General features: G+C 39.8%; 1 protein-coding gene across 1 annotated transcript in view; it reads left to right on the top strand.

The window, feature by feature from the left end:
* The first annotated feature begins 4,595 nt into the window (after positions 1-4,595).
* Positions 4,596-18,589, top strand: part of Tpt1 (tumor protein, translationally-controlled 1) — a 16,949-nt gene continuing 2,955 nt past the window's right edge. The window contains 5 exon segments of the mRNA XM_015484309.2: positions 4,596-4,751; positions 4,753-4,900; positions 4,903-5,051; positions 5,053-5,164; positions 5,167-5,225. Of these exon segments, the coding sequence (XP_015339795.2) occupies positions 4,596-4,751; positions 4,753-4,900; positions 4,903-5,051; positions 5,053-5,164; positions 5,167-5,225 (624 nt within the window).

The raw sequence follows: 18,589 nt of genomic DNA on the forward strand, positions 1-18,589 counted from the left end.
ACTGGGGATTGAACCAGAGGTGCTTTACCACTCAGCTATATCCCCAGACATTTGTAATTATTATTTTTTTAGTTTTCAGACAGGCTTTTGCTAAATTGCTGGGATTGGCCTTGAATTTGCATATCTCCTGCTTCAGCCCCCTAGTTGCTGGGTTTACAGGTATATACCACAGCACCCTAGAATAACAAGTCTCAAGAGGAAAAGCGGACATGTCTGAATTTTTTATTTTGTTGAGGTAATTACACCTCAAGAAAAATGACAGGAATCATCAAGTGTTTACTTGTGGTATCAATTGTCTCCGAGGAGCAATTATTTTCTGAGCTGCTAGCTACACCAGTTGGTACACCATGGGATTTCAACCATCTTCTCAAGTGAATTTGTAAAGAAAAGTTTGGCTTCTTCAAAGAATTGTTAATATGTTACAGCATATTATCTAATGGTCTACTGTTGTAATTATATAATTATTGATCCCTTTGAGCAATCGATGACACCAAGTAAGAAAACTTCAACAAAACTGTTATGCAAATTTATTCCAAAAACTAGTGTTTTTAGCCCATCCTCTGAACAAATTGGAAACAGTGTGTTCCTCTGTATGTGCTTACCCTGTGACTTAATTGTTTGATAAATTAGGAGGCTTATACCAAAGACCAGTACAAATCTGGGCAGCTTCTGACTTGTGCACAAGACCTGCACCGCTAAGTCATTGATGCCCATCTGCCTCCCTAGTTGCATCTTCCTGAGTTACGTACAGTTTGTGTGTGTGCATTTCACCTCCTTGAGAATTAACATCAGTGGAAATGCTGAACCAACAAAGAGGATAAAGAGTACCTTGAAAGCCAGTAATCCCAGTTACTGATGATGCTGAGGCAAGAGGATCTCAGGTTCAAGACCTGCCTGGGCAATTTAGCAAAACCCTATCTCACAATAAAAAGGATGGGGGATGTGGCTCAATGGTAGAGCACCCTTGAGTTCAATCCTAGTACCAAAATTAAACAAGAGAGATCACCATGATTGATTTTAAAAACTAAATCTGGAAAAGCAAGAGAAGTAGGACTCCTCCACCTGTTCATCAGTCACAAATATGTAATATTTATGTAATAGGCTGGGCATTTTCCTTCCCCACCATAGCACAGAGCCTGCCTTCAGGTCCAGCCTATGTACCCACAGTTGTCAGCTTGGCCTTCCATAGGAGCAAACTAATCTTTGGAGTATGGCTTGGAGTTCTAGCTAGACTTATGACAGCCCAAGAGATGGTCACCTTACTTGTTCTCTATTGTGAAAATGTCCACCATTCATGTGAAGACATGCTTTGGACCAATATGGTAGTGCAGGAATTCTTTATTTAGAATCCATGATGGGCATTAGAGAGTCCATAAACCTAAATATTGTATGCAAACTCTTGTGACTATGTACATTTTCCTGGGGGAGAAGGTCTTTGTGTTTGATCAAATTCTCAAAGTGGTATAAGATTTCTTTTTTTTTTAATCAAGAAACTTGAAAGAAATTACAGAATAGTGTCACATGGGTTCCATGGAATCAAGTATCAGTCATTTTCTGACTGAGCTAATGTGAGAAACGTGCTTTAGATTCTCCTCTACTCCTAATCTTAATTTAGCCTCTATTCCCAATGAGAAGCAGATCATTTTAGAAATATCCTTAGCTACTGATTCAGGCTGTACCAGTTTTTTATTTTGTCTTGTTTTTTTAATTTGTGGGGCTAGGGATCTAACAATCCAGGTTCTTGTGCATGCTAGACAAGTGCTCTGCCACTGAACTGCACCTCCAGTTGTCCTGTACTGTTTTTAAAGGTCCCAGGTTAAGCCCTGCTCACACAATCTTAAGGACCCAAATACTTATACCACACCCAGGCAGAGGTCCTCTTCAGATTTCCCCCAGTGACTTGAATTAGGGCTATAAGTCAGGTGTTTTAATAATAGAATATGTTCTAGGTATCACTCAGAGAAAATTAAATGAGATCTCTTACAAATTAAAGCCTATACCTTTGACTTTTGGAGGGGTGCTTGGGATTGAACCCAAGGCCTTGAGCATGCTAAGCAAGCACTCTACCACTGAGCTACATCCACAACCTGTAAAGCTTATGCATTTCATTGAACCATTGTCCATAAAACAATGAGTTAATAAGTGTTTGTTTGAAACAGTCCTTAATGAGTGAGTGTGTGTGTGTGTGTGTGTGTGTGTAAAGAGATTTTGGAAAGATGGCAGTAAGCAGGGATGGAGTAGTTTTAAAATGTCTCTGAATCTTCAAATAAAATAATGGAACTACAACAAACCAAAAACCTATAGAGACTTTCAACAGAATTAGGAAATTGGATATCTCCATGACACAAGAATATAAGCAGATAAGGGCAAATTTCTGAAAGCCCCAGACTACCTGGGATTTGTATCTGAGCAGGAAAAGGCAGAGTGGAACAAGTGGTGTCTATCAGTCTTAAGTACATTTTATGAGACTAAATAATTCATTTAAAAAGAGAGATTTATTTTGGCTCATGGTTCTGGAGGCTGGGAAGTCCAAAAATGGAACAGCCTCATCTGGCAAGGGTCTTGTACTACTTTGACTATGGCTGAAAGTGGAAGGGCAAGCAGTCACATGCAAGAGACAAAACATGAGGGGTGGCCAACTGTATCGTATCACAATCCACTCTCCTGGTAACTAATCTAGTTCCTCAAGAGTGAGAATTAACTCCCATGAGAGCATTAATCCAAGAGGATAGATCCCTTGTGACCCAAACACATCTTAAAGGTCTCGCCTCATCCTCACACTGTTATTTTGGGGACTAAGCCTCAACATAAGTTATGTTAGGGACAAACTATATCCAAACCATTGCACTGAAGACCTGAAAACAGTAAAATGCCCAAATATTTGCTGGAAAGCATGAAACCTGAGGAGGTTTGCCCACTCCAAAATGTAACAAAGTAAGGAGTCTGCAGTGGGATTGAAGAGACTGGAATGGCCTAGCTCAGTGAAGCGAAGAAATTGGGACATAAGAAACAGCAGGTCCAGGTAAAAGTGAGGGAAGGAAGCAGAGCCAGGAAGTCCCAGATCAAAAGCTGCTATGTATTGAAACCTAACAAAAATAACGGAAAAATGGGTTAAAGCCCACTTCTTTCAAAGATTCAGGAAAATGCACTTCACACAATAATGAACAACAGAGAAGCATTGAGGTAAAATCCTGTACAATGTAATTTGCTGATATTAGAAGTATAAAAATAAGTCAGGCAAGATGGCATATGCCTGTAATCCCATTGACTCAGGAGGCTGAGGCTGGAGAATTGCATGTTCTCCAGCCCCAGGCAATTTAATGAGAATCTTCTTTCAAAAAATAAGAAGGGATTGGGGTGCAGCTCAGTGGTAAGAGCAGCCCTACCATTGCTCTAGAATAAATAAATAAATAAGAGCAAAAGTAAACATCCCAAGCTCCCAATGAAACAATTCACCCTACCTGTGAACTAAACCTGAATCTCATCAAGCCACTGAATTTAGCAGATCTTTGCAGGAAATACACAGGACAGAAGAGCATGAACCTCACAGATCCAGATTGTATCAGGTCAAATGATCCAGATTGTGAGAGAGACAGGTCAAACCATCTAAATTCTTTCTATAAGCATATTATTCTTGATCTCCTATTTATTTGCTTTGTTTGGTATTATGCTTTAATTTTTAAATGTATAAAGAACCAAAAGTCCCTTCTACTGCTCAGATTCTCCTTGAGGGAACCATCCAATACTTATGATAGAATTAAAGAATGCAATTGTAGTCCTTTCCACTCATTAATTATCCATGAAATGAAATTAGACCTGACTAATTTTTTTAAATTATTTTTATTTATTTTTTTATTTTTCGGCAGACACAACATCTTTGTTTGCATGTGTTGCTGAGGATCCAACCCAGGCCGCACGAATGCCAGGCAAGCGCACTACCGATTGAGCCACATCCCCAGCCCATAGACCTGACTCATTGACTCTTTTTTGTTGTTGTTGTTGTTTTTGGATACCAGTGATTGAACTCAAGTGTGCTTAACCACTGAGACACATCCCCAGACATTTTTTAATTGTTTTTAAATTTTGAGACAGGGTCTCACTAAGTTGCTTATAGCCTCACTAAATTGCTGTCTTTGAATATTCGATCCTCCTGCCTCAGCCTCCAGAAATGCTGGGATTTCAGGTATGTGCCACTGCACCTGGCTTGAATTCTTTAATTGATAAATCAGAGGAGAAAGAACAAAGGAATGAAGGGATGTCTGCAAATCAAGAAAAGCCCATTTTTTTTTAATAGATAAGACCAAACTATGATGTCTAAGGATACAATTTGGCTGATAAGGACAATTTAAAATGTAATAAAGCAATCACTATTATCAAATCAAGTTTATTTTATAGAAAAGGAGGGATAGAATTAATTGAAAGGCACAAAAAGGTGATATTCTAATTCTACCATTTCTTGTTTTAGTTTATAATTGGTAATTTTAAATTCCTATTTCTTATTTTTAAAGTTACTAATTGGGGCTCTCTGCTCCTCCCCATTCAACAGACAGCCTCATCTTCTTGTCTTATGCGGTGTCAGCAGCATCTGTGACATGATGGTGAAGGTTGGGGTGAAAAGATTTGGCCCTATTGGGTCCCTGGTCACCAGGGCTGCTTTCAACGCTGGCAAAGTGGATATTGTCACCATCAATGACCCCTTCATTGACCTCAACTACATGGTCTACCTATTCCAGTATGATTTCACCCATGGTAAGTAAGTTCAATAGCACAGTCAAGGCTAAGAATGGGAAGCTTGTCATCAATGGAAAGTCTGTCTCCATCTTTCAGGAACAAGATCCCACCAGTATCAAATGGGGTGATGCTGGTGCTGAATATGTTGTGGAGTCCACTGTTGTCTTCACTACATGGAGAAAACCAGGGCTTATTTGAAGGGCAGTGCCAAAAGAGTCATCACCTCTGCTCCTTCTGCTTCCATATTTGTGAAGGGCATAAACCACAAGAAGCATGACAATTCCCTCAAGATAATCAGCAATGCCTCCCGTATCAACTGCTAGCCTCCCTCTGGCCAAGGTCATCCATGACAACTTTGGCATTGTAGAAGGACTCATGACCACAGTCCATGCCATCACTGTCACTCAGATGGCTCCTCTGAGAAACTGTGATGGCCTGGGGCTGCCCAGAATATCATCCCTGCATCCACTGGCGCTGCCAAGGCTGTGGGCAAGGTCATGCCTGAACCGAATGGGAAGCTCACTGGCATGGCTTTCCATGTGTCCACCCCCAATGTGGATCTGACCTGTCAAGGTGGAGTAAGCTGCCAAATATGATGACATCAAGAAGATGGTGAAGCATGCATCAGAAGGTCCCCTGCAGGGCATCCTGGGCTACACAGAGAACCAGGTTATCTCCTATGACTTTAACAGTGATACCACTCTTCCACCTTCGATGCTGGGGCTGGCATTGCCCTTGATGACTACTTTGTCAAGCTCATTTTCTGGAATTACAATGAATTTGGCTATAGCAACAGGGTGGCCGACCTTATGGTCTACATGGCCTCCAAGGAGTCAGAGCCACTTGTGGAAGGACTCATTGACCACCTGCCCCAGCAAGAACAAAGAAGAAGAGAGAGGCCTTCAGCTTCTGGGCAGTCCCTCTACCAGAATCTCCTGTCATCCCAATTTCCATCCAAGACCTCCTGGAGAAGGGGAGGGGCTTAGGGAGCCTTAGTTCACATACCATCAATAAAGTTCATTGTATCCCAAAAAATAAATAAAAGTTATTAATTGGTCATCTTTTGTTAAAAGTTGATTTCCTGCATTTTCCTTGGTTTCCCTGGGAGTATGGTTCATATAGAAAGACAGGACATATGCTTAGTGGAATGGGGCACAGGAGGCAGCTTCTGGGGTGACACAAACTGTTCTATTCCTTGTCCTGAGTGATTACAAAAATGTGCAAAGTAGTGAGATTAGTGTGCATGGAGGAGAGGTAGAAGGGAGCCAGCTGAAAAAAAAATGTTCTACTAATACAGAAAAGCACATATTATCAATGGCATTAATGCATTTGCATAAAACTAATAAGTAGGTGTGGGTCTATCTCAAAATAAATTTTAAAAGAGAGCATCTATCCATGCATGCAGGTAAATTTAAGCATAGCCCACTTAACAGCAGATAAATGTGTAAAATATCCTTTCAAAGCTCCTTTTAGGAGCAAAAAGGGGGTCACCTAAGGTTCCAGTAGTAATCTCAGGATTCTGGATGCTGGTTGCATGAATTCAGTTTGTGAGAAATTATTGGGCTCTACCTTTATAATGTAAGCACTTTCTGTAAGCATATTATTCTTAATCTCTTGTTTATTTGCTTTGCTTTTATGCTTTAATTTCTAAAATGCATAAGGAATCAAAAGTCCCTTCTACTGCTCAGATGCTCCTTGAGGGAACCATCCCATACTTATGATAGAATTAAAGAATGCATACCAACATGTAGAACTGGAATTGTAGTCCTTTCTACTCATTAATTATCCATGAAATTAAATTAGACCTGACTCATCAGCTTGCTTATTCTTGACTGGAAGAGAGACTGGACTGTGGTGACTCTACCACCAACACGTTGGTCTGGGAGTGACTTAGCACCTACAGGTCTACCCCATGGAACCTAAGAATACCCATGGTTGCTGACTGCTGAGTTCAATCCCAATGAATGGGCCCAAGATGGGAATTGAAGAAAACCTCACTAATGACAGTCTGGGAAGAACAGAGGTCAGAGATTAAAAAAGTAAATAAAATAGCCTCCATCTCTTCCTTCATACTAATGAATTTTGAGCTATGGGCTCTAATATCACTTTATTTTTAACATTTTTTTGGTGGGGGTACTAGGGATTGAAATCAGGGGCACTCAGCCACTGAGCCACATCCCCAGCCCTATTTTGTATTTTTTTTTTAAACAGGGTCTCACTGAGTTGCTTAGTACCTTGCTTTTGCTGAGGCTGGCTTTGAACTCATGATCCTCCTGCCTCAGCCTCCAGAGCTGTTGGGATGATAGGCGTATGCCACTGAGCTCAGCCATAGGCTCTAATATCACTTTAAGGCATAAATTAGCCTATTTTTCATTAAATAACCTCATGGAAATGAAAACTAACCATTAGAATTTCTCTTTAAATTTTTTGATCCTATTAACTCTGAGATTCCAGAGTCCCTCAAAGAAATATTCACCTAATGGGATTTGCTGTAGCTACCATTCTTGGTTCCTAAACCTCATAAGGCTTCTGGGAAAGGAAGTAGTACTTTTTGTTCCCTAAGAATATTGGTCATTTGAGCTCCTTGGCCAAAAAATGCTTTGGAAATACCAAGACTTTCAAAATCTCTCTCTAGGTCAAATACCTTGTAGGAAGCTCTCTGCTATAGTTTGGATCTTAAATACTGCCCCACCCCCACCCACTGCAAGCCCCCAGCTTGCCATTATTGGAAAGAGGTAGGGCCTACTGGGAGTTCTTCTGTTCCCTGGGGAGGGGGGTGCCTGTGAAGGGGATAGTGAGGCCCCAAACCTTTCTTCCTCTCTCTCTTGCTTCCCCACCGTGAGGGGCACAGATGTGCTCTCCCACATGTTCCCCCACCATGGAGGGCTGCCTCAGCACAGGCCCCAAAGCAAGGGGGCCAACTGATCACAGACTGAAAATGCTAAAAATATGAGCCAAAATAAACCTTTTCTCCCCATAAGGTGATTATCTCAGGTTTTGTCCCAGTAATGGAAACTAACACAGTATCTAAGCAACAGTAAATGCGAACAGATGTCAAAAAAGGATCAGCAGCATCGCAGATCTGACCTGAAACCACAAATATCGGATCCCAGCAACAGGCCCCTACTCACTCTCCACTCTCTCCCCACTCCAGACTCATGGTTAATAAGCAGGATCAGGGCCACCTGGGGAGGATTTGGCTCCAAGAATAAAAGCATTTGTCTTCCCCGACCACAGCCACCATATGCGATATAGTCACCCTAGGCCTCCTCCATGACCATAAAGCCCAGGAATGGGTACCTGTGAACTCCCCTTTCATCCTTCATGTATTCTTATCCAAATCCAATTTAAGTTAGCATGTCATATGTTAAGCCTGTGTTCTACCACAGAACTATACCCCCAGCCCAGTGCAAAATTTCCTAAGGTATGGCACCAACTATTTCTCTAACTTCAAAGAAATCCTATTTTTTTTTTTTTTCTTTTCGTACTGGGGATTGAACACAGGGAGTGCTTCACTACTTAGCTACATCCTCAACTCTTTTTTATTTCAAGACAGGATCCCACTAATTTGCCAAGGCTGGCCTGAACTTATGACCCTCCTGACACAGCCTCCCAAACTGCTGGGATTATGGGCATGTGCCAACACACCCAGCTCAAAAAGAGATCCTGTAAAGGATAAAAAAAAAAAAAATACTCTGCTGGGCACTGTGGCAAACACCTATAATCCCAGTGACTAAGGACGGGAGGCTGAGGCAGGAGGCAGGAGGATTGAAAACCCGAGACCAGCCTTGACAATTTAGCAAGACCCTGTCTCAAAATAAAAAATAAAAAAGATTGAAGATGTGTATCAGTGGTTCAATCATCATAAATTCCCTCGCTTATGATACTTGTACACTGTTAATAGGCCTACCAATAGATTGATATTTTAAGAATATAATTTAAGGTACTTTCCATCATTATCTACTGGATCCAATAATGGAAACCACATTGGCTAAGGATCCTGAGACAACCAGACTGATGTCATCCTTATGAACCTTCCCATGTCCACTCTTCACCATTTGATGAATTGTACCAATTCATCAAACATTTGAAAAGAGCCTGAAAACCCCAAAATTGTCTCTTACTCTCACGATGGCCCGCATTCTCCCTTGAAAGTGGATTTCTTGCTTTCCTAAATAAATCTCTGTGCCTCTGCTGATGTGGGCTGAAATTCTTTTTCATCACGTATGTCAAGGACCCCACTTGTCCTGTGTTGAGTTCCCCTTTGGGAACTCCTTGGGACCTTCTGGTGGTATCTCTTGTCTGGTGACAGGTTGTAAGACTCTGAGAAGTCATGGTGAATGACTGATAACATTTTCAGAACAGAGTCACCCAGAGTTAATCTGAAGCTGCACTGCTGTGAAATAAAATGCTTTCTTCCACCAGGTACAGTGGTATACACCTTTAATCCAGCAGTTCGAGAGGCTGAGACTGGAGGACTGAAAGTTCAAAGTCAGACTCAGCACTTTAGTGGGGCCTTAAGCAACTTAGCAAGACCCAGTCTCTAAATAAAAAAAATTATTTTAAAAGGGCTGGGGATGTGGCTCAGTGGTTAAGCACCCCTGGGATCAATCCCTGGTACCAAAATGATGATGATGATGATGATGATAAAAATGACAACAATGACAATGAAATGCTCCCTTCCTTCCCACCACTGCCAGTGACATGAGAATATAAACATCATGAGGATGCATGCCAACCTTCTTCAGGTGTCATGGAGACAGGACACTCCAGCAGACATCTGTGTAATGAAAAGAGTATGTGTGGTAAACTACTAGAATAATGTTGTCTGTTCCAGATCATAAAATAATTTTATCTTTGGATCAATCCAGACCTCAGAAAACTGTGAAGCAGGATGCCTTTGTTCTGCCTAACAGCAGAATTATTTTTACAGAATTAAAATTTAGGCCTACATTGAAGGAAATAAGAAATAAGCCATGTGAAACTCACTACTAAATTTTCTATAGGGCTCTTTGTTGCTTTTGTTTCTTGGTGGTACACAACCCAGGGACACTTACCACTGAATTACCTTCCCAGCCCTTTTTATTTATTTATTTAGAGCACATTCTTGTAAGTTGTGGGGAATGGCCTCAAACTTTCAATCTCCCTGTCTTACCCTCTCCTAAATCAATGGAATTAGAGGTATGTACCACCTTGCCTGGCTTCTGTAAAGATTTTGTTGAAAATAATCATATGATGAGGGCCACCGGGAAAACCTTTGTATATCTCCTTTTCAGAAACCAAAGAATGTTTCCTAGAATATTTTTTTAACTCAGAAATTATGGTGAATTTTATAGCTTAATCCTTCTTTTGCTTTGATAGCTAAAAGCTTCCAACCTAATTTAGAGCCCATCTCTATTGATTGTGTAGAACTTGGTGATACCTAGTTTGTCACCATCCTTACTCCTGACCTTATCTTATTTACAGTTTTGGTTTGTACCAATTCATCAAATATTTGAAGGATACTGGCTAAATAGAACTCTAAAAGCTGCTACCACTAAATTTTCAACCAAGGCATAGAGTAATAAAAAGAAATTCATAAACTCTCCAAATTATGTTATCTCTAATTCCCACTCCAGTGTGCTCTTTATTTGAAAAAGTGGAAAGTAGAAGATAAGCTATCTTCTTCCTGCAGCAAGTTGACAAGCATTTATCCACCCCTTCTTCACTACTTCCTAAGAAGTACTCGTTGCCCTTGTAGCAAGAAATTTATGGGTCAATTTTTTAGATCAAAATCATACACACACACACACACACACACACACACACACAACATGCATGTGAAGTTGTCAAAAAAAGCCACTGCCTGTCAGCCTCAGGACTTAAATATGGAACTCCTTTAGCTCTTCTCAGGTGTGTGTGTGCTTCTTGTATCTTCAAAGCATTTTCCTTCTAAGTTGTCTATACATAATATTTACACTTCCACATGCTTTACTTTCATTATGATGTTTGATATCTATGAGGAAAACAATGCTTTAGAAACTAAATATGAAAACATTCTTGGGGTAAATATCCTGACAATACAATTAGTACTAAAGTTCCCTTTGTCCACTTGCTCTTCCTGAGCCTGGATGCCTTCCAGAGTCAGCCACTGTTGATGCATGTCCTTCCAGATTCATGCATGATCTTGCAAATATATACATCTATAGTAATATGTTGGTTTGTATTGTGTGTCTGTGTTAATCAAATGAATGTTGTACAGGTTGTACTGTTCTGCAACTTGCTTTTTTGACTTAATAAAATATCTTAGGGCAATTTTCCTACTCAAATGAAAGGGGTCTTTTCTTGCCTACGGCCTGTACAGGCAACAGAAGCTGGGTCCCCTGTGTGGAGTGGGTTGGCTGAGAAAATACAGTGAAAAATCACGACACAGAAAATAGTTTTAAAGAGCAGGGGCAGGACAGCTTTAACCTTAAGGGTCAAGCTTCCATGCTGAAAAGAGAGCTTTATTTATATGGGAGAACTTTAAAGGCTTTCTACGGAATGTTCTTAGCCAATTAAGGTAGGATGTAGGCTGTCCAGTTCCCAATGGGTCATACCCAACTCCAGAGCTAGGAGACCTAGCTGACTGAAGACAGAGGTCACACGCATTGCACAATCCATTAAGAGGGAAGAGCCACAAAATAGCTTGCAATGCCAAACCAAAATCTCCTTGGCTCCAAGGCCAAGTGAAGATGCTCAAATAGCTCCAGGGTGGCTCCCCACAGTGTCTTTTATGTTAACTCATCCAAACACATCTTCTGGCAATAGCTGCTGTTCTTCCATTTTTGCTCTTGACTATGGCACTGAAAAACACCTAAGGTACAGGTCAAAAAGGAATGTGGAAAATCTTTTTGGCGGTAATGGGAATTGAACTCAGAGCCTCATGCATGCTAGGCAAGCATGTGACCCCTGAGCTACTTTCCCAGGCTTGAAATTCGGAAAATCTGATTATTCAAGTGTGACTACCTCATAATGTCACTGTGCTGGGATATGGTGTAACCCAATCTTATTTACTTATTATTAGTCTTGGTCTGAAGTTCATTCACTTAACAGTTATTTAGTGGTTATAATAGACACTGTTCCAGGTTCTGAGGAAAGAGCTGTGACAAAAAAATACAATCTCTACTTCCATAACACTTACATTGCCTTGAGGGGAGACAGACAATATAATAGAAATAGTAGTTGGTTAATAGTGCTACAAAGAAAGAAGGAAAAAAAGAATAATGGGAGGGCTAGGAATAGCTCAGTGGTAGAGCACTTGCCTAGTATGCTCCAGGTTCTGGGTTAGATCCCTAGCACAGAAAAAGAAAGAAAGAAAGGAAAGGAAGAATAGGGTTCTCTACTGGGCCCAGTGATGTACACCTGCAATCCTAGCAGCTCAGGAGACTGAGGTCAGAGGACTGCAAGTTTAAAGCCAGTCTTGGCAATTTGGCAAGGCCCTAAGCAACTCAGTGAGATACTAAAATAAAAAATGAAAAGGGCTGTGGATGTGGCTCAATTGGTTAAGCACCCCACTGTTCAATCCCTGGTACAAAAAAAAAAAAGGAATAAAGAATAGGGTTTTCCAAGAGGAGGCCAGAGATTATAATTTTGTTGTTGTTTTGTTTTCTTTTGTCAGGGAATGGATTTTTATTTATTTAAAAAAATTGGGGGGGATACTGGGAATTGAATCCAGGGGCATTTACCAATGAACTATATCCCCAGCATCCCCTGCTTTTTTTCCCTTTTATTTTGAAACAGGCTCTTACTAAATTGTTGAGGCTAACCTTGGATTTATGATCCTCCTGTTACCAGCCTCCTGAGTTGCTGGAATTATAGGTCTGCACCACTGTGCCTGGACAGGGAATGGCAATAAGATACAAGAAATGATTTGTGCAACTTCTGGGTGATCCCCTTTACGAAAAGGAATCCCTGTTGATTCCTTTCTTAATGGCTAAACAATGAATATGGGTGATGTCTTTTTTGAATGGAGGTGTGTGGGGAGGTGAATGAACTTGTGGATAAGAAAAGAGAAAGTAGGTTTTAATTTTAGCCGTAATATTACCCATTAAAAAAAAAAGAAAGAAAGAAATCTTGAAGCAAATATTAAATGTGTTAGCAGTTGTTCATTATGGTTGGTGGAAACGTGAATGCTTACTTTTAACAACTCGTAATCAGGTGCAATGGTGCACACCAGTAATCCCAGCAGTTCAGGAGGCTGAGACAGGAGGATCCCAAATTCAAAACTAGTTTTGGCAACTTAACAAGACTCTAAGCAACTTAGTAAGACCCTGTCTCAAAATTAAAAAAATAAAAGGTCTGGGATGTGGCTCAGAGGTAGAGGGCCCCTGGATTCAACAGTGCCAAAAAAAAATTAAGATTCCTTTAATGTCTATATATTTCTAATATTTATGTATTTATTTATTTATTTTAGTACTGGGGACTGAACACAGAGTCTAAGTCATATCCCTAGTCCTTTTTATTTATTTATTTATTTTATTTTGAGAAAGCATCTTGTTGAATAGCTCAAGCTGGCCTCAAACTGGCAACTTCCTGCCTCAAACTTCTGAGCAATGGGGATTACAGGTATGCAGCACCATGCCTGGCAGTGAAATTTTTTCAAATGTATAAAAAGAAATTATAGTACATTCAACTGCTAGAATGTTTATAATAATTTAAAATAGCATTTCAGGAGAATAGTTAATGGCTGGCTACAGTGGTACATGCCTGTAATCCCAGCATCTCAGAAGGCAGAGACAGGAAAAAGAGGCAAGTTCAAGGCCAACTTAATTAAACATTATCTCAAAATAAAAAATAAAAAGGACTGGAGGCGTGGCTCTGATGTAAAGCCCCCTAGGTTCAAGCCCTAATACCTAGAAAAAATATAGTTAATGATATGGGTTAAACATCTGGCTGATTAGCTTAATAATCATCTATTAGATTTTGGTTGGGAGGATAGTACTGGGGATTAAACCCAGGGAAGCATTACCACTGAGCTATATCCCTGGCCCTTTTATTTGTTTACTTATTTTGAGACAGGATGATCTCATTAAGTGGCCTCACTAAATTGCTGAGACTAGCCTTGAACTTGTGATCCTCCTGCCTCAGTCTCCTAGGTTGGTGGGACTACAGGCATGCGCCACCACACTGGGCTAGATTGTTTTTTTTTTTTTTAAACTAACATAAAAAGGCTTATTTAACTAATCTATTTTCCAAAAATAGCCTCAACCAGATCATGGAATTAGCCTGCTCATAAATCTCTTTTCTTAGAGCAAGTATGAAACAAAACCAACAAATGCTTAAAAGTCATCTGATGGAGAAATTGCTTTACCATCCATGTGATGCCCTATAAACATATTAAGACAGAATACTAAAATGTTAACAGTAATTATCTGTGGTTTTTCTGTAGTTTAAATACATTCTAAAATATGTATTATTATCTGTATAACCAGGAAAAGTTCATATTTTTCAAAGTTAAAAGAAATATTCAAATTTAAGAGCATCTTAGAGTCTAATGACCATTTTATATTCATCAAAGACACTAAGAAAATTATATTCATTATGATACTTGGTGTTTTTTGCTTATAAGAAAGGAATCGAAGATTCTCAGTGAGGTCTCAATGCAGTAGACGTTGTTCTGGCACTCATAGACCTTGGTGCCCCTCTGTTGAATATAACCAATCTCCCAGAAAAATCAGTCTCAAAGGCCACTCTATGACCACAATGTATCAAGATAAAAACAAGACCATATGATGTTTTAACATAGGCAAAAATGTGAACCTTGTCCAACTGGGCTAGAGAATAAAAAATAGTATTTACTAAATCCTGGGGCATTTTTTAAATCATCTGCTGAAACAGAATAGTTAATGCCGCCAAACAATACATTCAAAGAGAGAATCTGACTAAGTCAAAATTTCTGACCTAGATTCACAAGAAGAAATATATTTGGGATTTAGTACATACATACATAAATTTAAACAAAAGTTTAATGACATAATACTCACCTTTACTGTGATTCACCTTTTCATGTGATTCACTTTCTTTTCTATTTCTCTCTTTTTTTAAATTTAACAGTTAATTTTAGCAAAGAATGATTCATGAATGAGGCAACTCTCAGAACCAAAAGAGATTCAGAGAGCTATGCTCACTATTCTATTTCTTTTTTCAATAAAACTGTTCGCTACTCACTAAATTGTTTTCTCAACCTTCAATTTAAAACACGCTGATTAGGTTTTAGATATAAGCTAAATCCAATTAATTAAGAAGGAAAGAAGGAATTAGATTCAATCTAATTAAGAGAGATGAAGAAAACTTCACTTATTAGAAAACATTTTTTGAGTCAGACCCTGACTCAGTTATAAGTAGTTAACAGAACAAAATCCCTGATTTCATAGATTTTACAGTATAGCTGTGCTGTCCAATACAGCTATTAGACAAGAGTATCTAAATTTAAATTAATTAAAATTAAGCAAAAATAAACATTCATTTCCATAGTCAGATTAACCAGGGTTCAAGTGCCCAATAGCCACATGGGGTTAGTGGCTAGGTTGGAACAGATATAGAACATTTCTAGGAAGAAAACTACCTTATAACTTGACTAAAGTAATGACTTGTTGACATAAAGCCTGAGAGAGAGAGAGAGAGAGAGAGAGAGAGAGAGAGAGAACAGTAAGAATTTATTCACACTCTCAGAATGAGAAGGTTCAGACTGCATCTTAGGAATAGAACAGTTTGGCTGGTTCATTCCTAATCACCTCTGTCACAATTATATATTGCAGGGCTGGGGTTGTGGCTCAGTGGCCGACTTGCCTAGCAAGTGTGAGGCACTAGATTTGATTCTCAGCACTGCATATAAATAAATAAATAGATAGATAAATAAGTGAAGCTTTAGCAAGAACTAAAAAAAAAAAGCAAACAATTATATATTGCATCCTGAACTCCTCTGCCTAATTCCATATTAATTGAACCACATTTTGGATAACTTACTTTCTTACTACAGCTACAAATTTCTCATTATAAATTAGTGGCATTCTGGTTTACAAATCAATCACTTAGGAGTTTAGTAAAAATGAGCTGAGAATCAGAACCAGACCTCTTTGCACTATGGTCACAGCAGGAACTATCAGCTGCCCATGTTCTTCCTTTATGTAAAAATCCTGATTTTCCTTAGTATAGCCATGAGCCAGTGATAATGAGTTAGAAGACTACAATTTTTGCCTTCCTTGCAACTGCATGCCTCCATGAAATTGCTCTCAGTGGGACCCCTAGAAGAGCTCTTCAAAAGAGACACACAACTTGAACAAACCTCTTATGTCCTTCCTCTCTTGTGGCTGCCTGCAAGAACAATTTGATGGCTGGAATTCCAGCATCTGACACATACCATATGGACAGTGGAAAAGAAGGGAAAAGTCTGGGTTCCTGATGCCCATGGAGATACTATACTTTTGAATTTATTCTACATGAAAATAAACACTTATGTATTTAAACCGTTGTAGTCAATCCTGGATAAAATGAGGAGTCCTTCTAGGGTAATTTTCTCATATGAGGACTTTGTGTGAAGAAGCCAGAAGACATTCTCTTTAAAATCTCCTTAAATGCAAGAAATGCCAAGTTATTATCAGTTGTAAAATTTAGGACAGATATAGATTTTGTTAGAAATCACTGCTTAAATCATTGTTAAGGAATAATGTTGTCAAAAAACAATTTTTAATGATATGAAAATGAAAGATATTCAATTTAGATAAAGGCCTAATATTTGCCATTTTGTCAGTGACTTACAATTAGTACTTAATTTTAGCCCAACCAGTTGTATTCCTGGTGTTCTAAATAGGCATTTTCAACTACAGTACAGATTTTCTAAACTGCAGAATGATATGTATAAAATATACTAAAACTCAAATCAGATTCCTGAGATCTTTTTTTTTTAAGAATGTGTAATCACAAAATTGCTGTGAACTATCAAATATGAACCTGAAATAGAAAATCATAAGGCTACAAGTTGATCAGCTATCTGCAATCAACAAGGGGATCAGCAATCCATTATTAGTACTGGGATGAAATAGATCATCTTTAGTATAACATGTATTAACAAAGTCCCCAAAATGTTTTCAAATACCATAGAATTAATGGAATAGTTTCAGGACATTTCTGAAAAGCGTTAAATTTTGGGAAGAATTATGCGTTGAACTTCTAGCAACATTTATTGCTCACCTGTTGAGGATACTAGGCATTTTCTCATTTTCTCAATTTTTTAAAACTCCCTTTTATACTAGGACTCAAGGGAAGCTGACTTTCCCAAGGTCACAGAACTAGTAAAGTCAAGATTTCAATTTAGGGTGCCTTGGTCTCTTCAACACTTTTTCACTGTTTTTATGTATCTTGAAAAAAAAAATGTTTTTATTTGGATAAAGAGCTGGAAAAAGTAATGTTTAAGGGCTCTGTATAAGTGAATGGGAATGTTTTAAATAATGTGAATGTTAAAGCTAATAAAATCCTGGAATAATCTTATTGGGGAGGGTATTGGGGGTGTTGATCTCAGAGGTGCTTTACCACTGAGCTATATCCCAGTTCTTTTTCTATTTTAAGACAGGGTCTCATAAAGTTGCTAAGTCGCTAAATTGCTAAGATCTTCCTCCCTTAGCCTCCCCAGCTGCTGGGATTACAGACATGTGCCTCCATACTGGGTGAGGATCCCATTTCTTAGATGACTGCCACTTTGACTTCATCATCCCAATACTGTCCTATGTCCTGTTCTTTTACAGGCTTGCTCTTATTCTGATGAATGTCTGCGTTTATGAAAAATTATTAATGTATAATAATTGCCTGCTTCTTTGACTCACCAGAATGAGAATTTCTACAATCTGGATCTAATCTGTTCACAGTCGCAATCATTCCATTTCTGTGGAAATTCCAGTGCCAGGAATACCGGTAGAGCACAAAAATAGAGGGGTAATGGAATAAGCCCTCAAGTTTCATCCAGGTATATACAAAGACCATACCTAAAAAGGTGTGTTTTGGGTTTGTATTGTTGTTATTTTTGTACTTAGTAACTGGGTCTAAAGTCCTTCAAGTAACACGTGGGCAAGTGGGAAATTCCTTATTTTTGTTTGGTAACTTTGTGGCACCGGATATAAAATTTACACTTCATCTTAAATGTGACAATATATCCCTTTTTCTCAAACAAAAGCACATAATTCAAGCCCAGGTCTTAAAGCCCAGGTGCAAGACAGAAAAGATGTCTTTAGCTGTCCGCCACAGATAGATGAAAAATTTTCAAATCTGGGGCCAAATGAAAGAGAGAAAAAAATCCGTGTAAACGCCTATGACACCTTCCTTCCTCACCAGGTCCCTCAGCCCCAGGCCCCGCGCCCGCCTCAATTCCCCCGGGGGCTGAGGTGGACGGCCTGTCCGGGTCCCACCACCAGACTCAGCTCTGCCCCCACAAAAACGTGGATAAGTCCAGCTGGAAAGCCGCTGAAAACTTCTCTGAGGCTCTCGGAGATCTGAAAAGCCAGACAGGCCGCGCGCCCCGCCCTCCACCTCGTAGACAGCTCCGCCGAGATTCAAGGTCCTAGCCCTCCGCACCAGAAATCCCCCTACATCAGCTGACATTTTTGCTCCCAGGGAGGGGGGAGCAGAGAAGGGAAGGTGCCAGCGGTGAGCAGCGCTAGGCGTGGGGCGGAAGCCTGAGACGTCATCTAGGCCCCACCCAGGCTCAGCACCTCCAGGGGCTGCCCCGCGGGGTAGGGCCACCACGCCCCGCCTCCCCAGCTGTGCCCCACCCCGGCCCGGGAGCGCCCTGGAGCCCTTCCAACTCCCCTCCCCCGCGCGCTCCTCCCGCCCCACCTCACGCACACAG

The sequence above is a fragment of the Marmota marmota genome, unplaced genomic scaffold, assembly GCF_001458135.2.
Source record: "Marmota marmota marmota unplaced genomic scaffold, marMar, whole genome shotgun sequence".
NCBI lineage: Eukaryota > Metazoa > Chordata > Mammalia > Rodentia > Sciuridae > Marmota > Marmota marmota.